At 42.8% G+C, this 9,094-nt stretch overlaps 1 protein-coding gene across 1 annotated transcript; it reads right to left on the bottom strand.

Moving 5' to 3' along the window:
• Positions 1-8,142: 8,142 nt before the first annotated feature.
• Positions 8,143-8,783, bottom strand: LOC149753260 (uncharacterized). Its single transcript, XM_089923834.1, has 2 exons — positions 8,353-8,783; positions 8,143-8,251 (listed from the first exon to the last, which is right to left on the bottom strand). The coding sequence occupies exons 1-2, from the start codon at positions 8,747-8,749 to the stop codon at positions 8,235-8,237; spliced, it is 414 nt and encodes a 137-aa protein (XP_089779960.1). The 5' UTR covers positions 8,750-8,783; the 3' UTR covers positions 8,143-8,234.
• Between the last annotated feature and the right edge of the window lie 311 nt (positions 8,784-9,094).

Genomic DNA, 9,094 nt, shown 5'->3' on the forward strand with positions numbered 1-9,094 from the left:
GTGAGCCGGTTTAAAACCAACGAGTGTAAGGGTTTGATTGTGAGCCCGGAAAAACAATCGGGGTTGGTTCTAGTCGGTGAGCCTGGGAAAACCGACCGAGTTCGTTGTGAGCTCGTAAAACAATAAGTTCGGTTGTGAGCTTGCAAAACAACCGGCTGTAATCCAAGGGGGTTATAGTGAAATTCCCAAGTAAGACTTGGGGAGTAGACGTAGGAGCAAGGGTTAGCTCCGAACCACTATAAAACTTTGTGTTTGTAGTGCATTGTCTCTCATCTTCTTCCCCACACATTACTCACAGCACTTAGCTTTAATTAAATAACTGGCTATAGTATTTAGTTAATCATCCACAAAGTTTTAATTAGCTAAGTTAATTTAAAAACCCAATTCACCCCCCCCCCCCCCTCTTGGGTTGTCTATCTGGGCAACAAGATGACAACTTGACTTTTGTCGCCTCAAAAGTGGGGTTTAGTGATGGTAAAATGTTGGAAACCTGGACCTTGAACTGGACCGACCTTCTTGACCTTAGTATAAACCGAGGCAGACAACTTTGGCTCCAGGCAAAGAGCCAGTCAACTGAGGAGCCGATCGGAACATGCTAATAGAGACTGTTGATCTAGCAATCGACAGTTGTGGTGGCACTGTAGTCGACGAGCGGTCAGTGTCGTATGTCGCTCATGCAAAATAATGCCCACGCCATAAATGTATGATGGGTCATTAACACATGTCGCATCAACTTAGATAAGACAAAATATACTATCCTATATAAAGGGATAATCCGGAGATCCTCGTTTAGGTTATGTGAGGTTCATTCAAAGAGAACTCTACTCTGTTGAAATTTCTCCCTTCCATACTGTTGCCTCTCTATTCTAACTTAGGCATCGGAGGGTCCTAACAAGCGAACTTCTTGCAGGCTATCTCCAAAGGAGATCAACTTCTCCATGCATTGGCCACCTCATTCAACTTGATTCTTGCCGACCTCAGGATCGGTCAAGCTGCACTCTGACCTCCGTCCAAGATTCTACAGAAACACTCTACATTTGAATCTCGTGACCTGCTCGTGCATGTGCACACAGACACACACAAGAACATATTAGAACCAATAAATGCCATACTCAACAAAGCTAATTTTGTCTAAGATAGAAGGACTTTATCTGAATTGTGAAGATGGCGGTCCCGGCGAGGCTGTTGAAACCGTGTTTGAAAAACAAGATGCGGAAATGAAGGGTTTCGTAGAGAGAGACCCCAGCATTGTTTCAGACCAACTCCAGCCTCTTTTTTTGGAGATGGAAATTGAGCCTCCCAGCCATAAAATAGTAAGGGATCAAAAGAACCTCAGATACTGATCTCCTCACTCTCTGAGTTATATCAAGTGGTGGGGTTCCACCACCGGGTGGGACTTCATAGAAGAAAACTGTCTGAACAGGAAAAGCCACTGTCTGGTCTATGTTTGAAAGATACACAATCTTTGTAGGTGTTGGATTTCTTGGAGAACCCAGGCTTACTATTCCTTCTCTTCTAACATCATTATTTGTTAAGGAAACAGAGATCTCCATGGAACAAAAGACACCAAGCCAATTTGTTTGAGGAAAGAGGCGAAGGAATTGCATGCAATGTATATACTATTTAACAAAGATTTTTAATTTATCTCTAGGAGTAGAACATCTTCAGAAAGAAGTAAGAAAAGCATGATGTCCGGTGGATAGTATCCTCGTAGCCGATGCTTGCAATTGTTCTTATATATATATATATATATATAATATTTTTTTTATTTTTGATATTTAAAGATGGCCAATCTTTCATGCATCCGGCTCGACTGGGCGTCTGTTTAGACCTGACCCACCCTATTTTTGAAGACCCGGGAGCAAATTAGATTTAAATGTTAGACCCAGTCTATATTTCAGGCAAGATTTGACCTAAAGAAAGTATTCCATGTCCTCCTTCTTTTCTTCCTTCAGAAGAGAAGTACTCAAACTAATCTACTATATTAAGAAAGTTCGTCTGTCAAGGTTATTAACCCCTTAAAAGAAGTTATAATTTTAGATAAATATTAATTCATGGAGTTTTAACCATGTTTGCAAACAAGTACAAAAAATTTAATTTGATTTAGAGATAAACAAAATTTTCTTTTTGAAATCTTATTAATAAATAAATAGAGACCTAGATCTGAATTGGACTTAACTTAGACCTGAATATTTTAGATTAGATCCAAGGTCGTAAATGACCCCAACTCAATTCAAACGGCCCACTAAGCCCAAAATATTTTTCATCGACTTAGTTTCATCCGTTCCGATCATCTATTAAGTAGGGTCCGGTCTAATATTAAGACCCACGCATGAAATCAAGTCGGGTCGGAGTCAAGTATGCCCTAGCACGTCTGGCGTCATTCTGTGCAACGAGGATCACAACCTCAACAGCGGAGAGATGGTACAACTAGCTGCAAGAAGAAAGAAAGGTCGACGTAGAAACAGTGCTGAGAGCTAGAATGGAAACGGAGATGCAGAAGCACACAGAAATCTCGGTCTGTCTGTGGAGTGCTCGAAGTCGCTAGCAGCATATATACCACCATGGCAGGGAGAAGCCAAAAAAACATAGGGTCTACAGCCAAGAAGAGCCAAGGACCGAGCAAAACCCAAAATTTCCACTGGGGTCTCTCTCAAGAAACTAGACAAAAGCTCCTGACATCTCTGGTGCAAGGATGGATGAATGGGTAGGATATTATTAGTTCCAGGGAAAAAAATGCCCGGACTTGACATGGTGACCTGGGGCTAGGTTTGATCTTATGCTAACACTACAGGAAAAGTAAGATTTCCCGACTCTTTTTTCCCGACGCTAGGGGAAAGCGTCGGGAAATGTTGATTCCGCGCAAAATTGTGCCGACGCTTCTAAAAAGCGTCGGTATAGCTTTGTTGGGAACCCGCCCATGCCGCTGATATTTCAAAAATTTTTCAGATGGCAGCGGAATCGGCATGCGCGAGTTCGACGTTCATCACATGAACGTTGTTTCGAGACCTTTCGTAATTAGGGAAGAATTAAAACTTTTAAAACTAATAGGAAGATCAAATCTTCACCTTGCGCGGGTAGATGATCACCGCGAATCTGAATTCGTGGTTTTAGGAAGAGGGTTCGCTTGAAGCCGTTCAAACGTCCGGCCTCTACGGGTATCCACACGAAGTAGAGATCCGATCAACGTTTCCTTGTCTCCCCGGGGTGCTAGCTCCCTTGCAGAGACTTCCTTTGATGGCTGATCTCCTCTCTTTCTTTCAACTCTTGAAAGTGCTTGAGAGGAGGAAGAAGAAGGAGGGATGATGAAGAAGAACAAGAACCCTTTGCAGCCTTCTCTTCCTTGCTTGCGTTGGAGCCCAAACAAGAGAAGAAGGATGAGCCGGCAATCCCTTTCTCTCTTCTTGCTGATGGCGGCTGAAAACCCAAGGGGAGGATGAAGGGCGTACGGCACAAGGGAGAGGAAATCCCAATACCCTAGGTGCTGCCCCTTGAGCCCCTTTAAATAGATTGTGGAGCTCCTAACTTTTAGGAGCTCCATACTATTTTCCAAGAGGGGCGCCGGCCCCTCTTACCTTGCCGCACCAAAGAAGAGAAGAAGGAGGGGGCGTACGGCCCTCCTCTTGGTTTGCCCTAATCCTCATCTAATGAGGATTAGGAGGCCCTAATCCGGTTTAGTCCTAATTCGATTAGGCTTAGCCAAATTTGGTTCAATGCATACTAGTCCTAATCCAATTAGGACTTGAATGAACCATGACTCAATTGAACTCTTCAATCCTAATCCAATTAGGAGTCATGTTGATTCATTAGATTATTAATTAATTTAGACTTAAGGAATCCTAATCCAATTAGGATTTATTTAATTTTAGTCCTAATCCAATTAGGACTCTATTTGAATCCGAAGTCCTAATCCAATTAGGATTTCTAGGAATCCTACTCCAAGGAGGAATCCAATTTTAATTCAAAACTCCTAATCTCATTAGGATTGAGGAATCCTATTCCAAGTAGGAATCCCAGTCCTAATCCAATTAGAACTCTAGGTATCCTACCCGAAGTAGGATTCTTGTTTCAAGTCCAATTAATTAATTCCTTTTTCCTTCTTCAACTTTTTATCAATCAAATTGATTTCTTGTGATTCCTAATCACGATTTCAACCATCGGATCGGTCAATACTTCTAGTGTGTGTGACCCCATAGGTTCTATTCTGACTAGTAGTGAGATATATTGTGATCTCTATCACTATATCATTGAAAACTCCTTTCAATGGGTTGGAACGATTCCAACTCAACTCATTAGGGTTTATCGATCATCAAGATAATCCCTATGAGTCCCACCATCCACCAGTGACACCTAGCAGCATGTAGTGGCTACCCAGCAGAATGGAATGATGAACCTCTAGGTGCAGTTAACGTGTGATACAGTCCTACTATCGTGGATCCCTACAGGACGGAGGTCATGGACAACTCGTCAAACCCCATTGTCTGTCATATGTCAAGATTTATTCGACTTGAATTCGATAGTGGAAAACTCTTTCTCCACTTTACTGCCCTGGCCAAGGTCTTAGAACTCAGTCTAACAAATCACATAGGATCACTCCTCTTCTATCAAGGTCGATAGATTCCTTGTAGGTGCATACCCTACTCCTACAGTGAACCTACTGCAGCCAATCTACACTGCATGGACCCATATGGCTAGAGACCATGTATGTGTGCAGTCAAACTACAATAACCTCACTGTGAGTAGCCGAAGCACCGCAGGTCAAAGGACCAGTCACACTACTGCAACATCAAGTAAGTCACTGACGAGTGGATAGACATCCAAGTGACTTCTTGTCTTGGTCACGCTCAGTACCCTTGTTCTCTAACAAGCACCTGCACTATCACTTCAGTGTCCCTACACTGTGGACTCAAGTCTCGTCCATCCAGAAGGAAAGTGATCTGTGCACTGATCGGATCGATCACCGTCCTCGTGATGATCCATTGATCAGGAGCATTTAGAAATTAATCACCAATGATACATGGCTCAAATTCTCAACTCTTGAGAATATGTATCATCATCTTATTAATTTCTTGGACGATTCATAGACACATAAATAATTTGAATGAAAAGATGCCTTTTATTTATTCAATAATAAATAGTCAAGTACAAAATTATGTCCCTAGAATCAACAATGTGTCAGCCAAATTGACTTCTAGGGCATACATCTAACAATCTCCCACTTGCACTAAAGCCAATTGGTCATATATCTTAGGCCCATCTTCTCAAGGTGGGCTTCAGTCTTTTGCTGACTCAGCTGCTTAGTGAAAGGGTCTGCCACGTTATCCGCGGAGTCTACTCTCTGCACCTCTACATATTTCTTCTCCACATAGTCGCGTATGAGGTGAAAGCGCCGCTCTATATGCTTAGACTTCTGATGAGACCTTGGCTCCTTAGCAAGGGCTATGGCGCCATTGTTATCGCAGTAGAGTGTTATGGCATCTGATGTCATCACATCCAGCTCTGCAATGAATTTCTTGAACCAGAAGCCTTCCTTAGCAGCTTCAGAGGCGGCGATGTATTCGGCTTCCATAGTAGAATCAGCAATGATCGGTTGTTTAGAACTCTTCCAATTCACCGTACCACCATTGCACAAGAACACGTATCCAGATGTTGACTTCCTGTCATCGACATCAGTCATGAAGTCTGAATCTGTGTACCCTTCTACCTTTAACTCTGATGATCCTCCAAAAACCAAGAATAAATTTTTAGTTCTTCTCAAGTACTTAAGAATATTCTTCACAGCTGTCCAGTGTTCTTCACCTGGATTCGACTGATATCTGCTTGTGACACTCACAGCAAGAGCTATATCAGGTCGTGTACATAGCATGGCATACATGAGGCTTCCTATTGCTGATGCATAAGGAATCTTGCTCATGCGTTGAATCTCCTCAGATGTGTTGGGGCACATCTTCTTGGAGAGATGAATTCCATGCCTTAGGGGTAAGAGACCCCTCTTGGAGTTTTCCATGCTGAACCTCTTCAGCACCTCCTCTATGTACATTTTCTGTGACAGGCCAAGCATCCTTTTAGATCTATCTCTATAGACCTTTATTCCCAAAATATAGGATGCTTCCCCAAGGTCTTTCATGGAGAATTCTTTTGACAACCAGACCTTGACCGAGGTTAGCATGGGAATATCATTCCCAATCAGGAGAATGTCATCTACGTACAGTACGAGAAAAACGACAGCACTCCCACTAACCTTTTTATAAACACATGGTTCCTCCTCGTTTTTGATGAAATCAAACGTTTTGATTGCATCATCGAAACGAGTGTTCCAACTCCGAGAGGCTTGCTTTAGTCCATAGATGGATCTTTGCAGCTTGCAGACCTTGTGATCTCCATCACTGGAAGTGAAACCCAAAGGCTGTTCCATATAGATATCTTCATCAAGATATCCATTCAGGAAAGCAGTTTTCACATCCATCTGCCAGATTTCATAGTCATGAAATGCTGCAATGGCAAGCAATGTCCGGATGGATTTTAGCATGGCTACAGGTGAAAAGGTCTCCTGATAGTCAATACCTTCGCGCTGACTATACCCTTTCGCCACAAGCCTTGCCTTATAGGTCTCTACCTCTCCATCCGAACCTATTTTCCTTTTGTAGATCCATTTGCATCCAATAGGTACAATACCTTCTGGTGGATCTACTAAGGTCCAGACTTGGTTGGAATGCATGGAGTCTATCTCTGACTTCATAGCTTCCAGCCATTTCTCGGAATCGATATCAGATATCGCCTCGTTGTATGTTTTGGGATCCTGTATGTGATCCCTATCTTCCACTAGGAACATTTCCTCAGTATCCTCTTCAAGTATACCTAAGTATCTATCGGGAGGATGGGAGACTCTACTAGATCTACGAGGTGGTTGAGGGACATCGTGTACTGGCTCCTTATGAATAGGTTCTATAGGATCCATGACTCGTTGCTTTTCAGAGACTTTCTCTTCAAGCTCAATTTTTCTCCCACTGCCTCTATCAAGGATAAACTGATTTTCCAAGAAGATGGCATGACGGCTCACAAACACATTGTGATCCTCTGAGACGTAAAAATTGTATCCTAATGACTCTTTAGGATATCCTATAAAACGAGCACTTATGGTCCTAGCCTCTAACTTGTCCGCCTGTAGTCGCTTGACGTGGGCCGGACACCCCCAAATCTTGAGATGACCCAGACTTGGTTTCTTACCATGCCATATCTCATACGGTGTGGTAGGAACGGATTTAGAGGGAACTCTATTCAATAAATAAATCGCTGTGAGTAAGGCATCTCCCCAAAGGAACATAGGTAAATCAGTGAAGCTCATCATGGACCTGACCATATCCAATAGGGTCCGATTTCTCCTCTCTGACACCCCGTTGAGTTGAGGTGTACCCGGAGGTGTCCATTGTGAGACTATGCCGTTTTCTTTAAGATAGTCCCAGAATTCTCCACTAAGGTATTCTCCTCCTCGATCTGATCGAAGAGCCTTAAGAGGTTTTCCAGTTTGTTTTTCTACTTCATTCTTGAACTCTTTGAACTTTTCAAAAGACTCAGACTTGTGTCTCATAAGATACACATACCCATACCGTGAATAATCATCGGTAAAGGTAATGAAGTAAGAATAACGTCCCCTGGCTAGCACATCGAATGGGCCACATACATCTGTATGTACTAGGGTAAGTATTTCAATGGTCCTCTCCCCATGTCCTACAAAGGGCAGTCTAGCCATTTTTCCTTGAAGACAGGACTCGCAAACTGGATATGACTCGGAAGTCAATGAGCCTAAGAGCCCATCTTTATCCATTTTGTTCATCCTATCTTCTCCAATATGGCCAAGTCTGAGGTGCCACAAATATCTTTGGTTTATCTCATCTCTGGATCTTTTGGATCCTTTGGCACTCACATCTTGCTTGGTAACATTCACAGATACATCCATATGTAAATGATAGAGACTGTCAATCATGAAACCACGTGCGACTATTTTATTTCTCAAATAAATAGAACAGCAGTCTTTGTCAAATGTAAAAACATGACCTTCCTGTGCTAGACATGAAACAGAAATCAAATTTCTGCTAGCAACAGGTACATAATAACAGTCTCTAAGTATTAAACTAAATCCAGACGGTAGTCGCAGATGGTAGGTGCCCACAGCCACAGCAGCAACTTTTGCCCCGTTGCCAACCCGAAGGGTTACTGCACCTTCCGCCAGCCTTCTACTTTCCTTTAGACCCTGCATGGTAGTGCACAAATGAGCACTAGAACCAGAATCTATAACCCAACTAGAAGTAGAAGAAACCGTTAGATTAGTTTCAATAATGAGCAAGTCTATACCTTCTGAAGGTGTGTCACCTTTCTTGTTCTTCAGGCTCTCGAGGTATGAAGGACAGTTTCTCTTCCAGTGGCCTTCGACATTGCAGTGGAAACATTTTCCTTTGTCGTTAGCCTTTTTCTTTTGAACTTCCTTCTTTGGCTTCTTGTCTTTCTTCTGCTTCTTTGCAGGCTTCTTTTTCTTCCAAGTAGACTTTCTCTTGGAACCAGAAGTCAACTCAGCAGCGAGGACATTGCCCCTTGAACCTTTCAAGGCTCCCTCAGCAGTTACCAACATGTTGATTAGTTCAGTCTTAGTGCATTCAATCTTATTCATGTGGTAGTTTACTATAAACTGACCAAATGAATCAGGAAGTGACTGTAGGATCAAATCCACTTGCAATTCCTTGTGCATGTCCATACCGAGCTTCTCAAGCTCCTCTAGGTCCTTGATCATGGTCAGACCGTGATCATGGACAGACTGCCCCTCGCGCATCTTCGCTTTGAAAAGCCTCTTGGACACTTCAAAACGAGCTGTGCGACTTTGCTCACCATACAACTCTTGCAGGTGTGCCAGTATGTCCCTAGCAGTCTTTATATTTTCATGCTGGCATTGGAGTTCATTAGACATAGATGCCATCATATAGCATTTTACTCTAATGTCATCGTCCAACCACTTTTTATGCATCTCACGCTGAACATCAGTGGGACGTGCTGGTAATGTGGGGATATCTGAATCGAGTATGTAGCCTATCTTCTCACAGTC

This window comes from Phoenix dactylifera, chromosome 6, assembly GCF_051530095.1.
Source record: "Phoenix dactylifera cultivar Ajwa chromosome 6, Ajwa_hap1_PhDact_Kaust_v1.1, whole genome shotgun sequence".
NCBI classification, from domain to species: Eukaryota; Viridiplantae; Streptophyta; class Magnoliopsida; order Arecales; family Arecaceae; genus Phoenix; species Phoenix dactylifera.

Bases quoted from the DNA above. Each gene is read 5' to 3' on its own strand.
- LOC149753260 (XM_089923834.1), bottom strand. From the start codon at position 8,749: ATGGACATGCACAAGGAATTGCAAGTGGATTTGATCCTACAGTCACTT.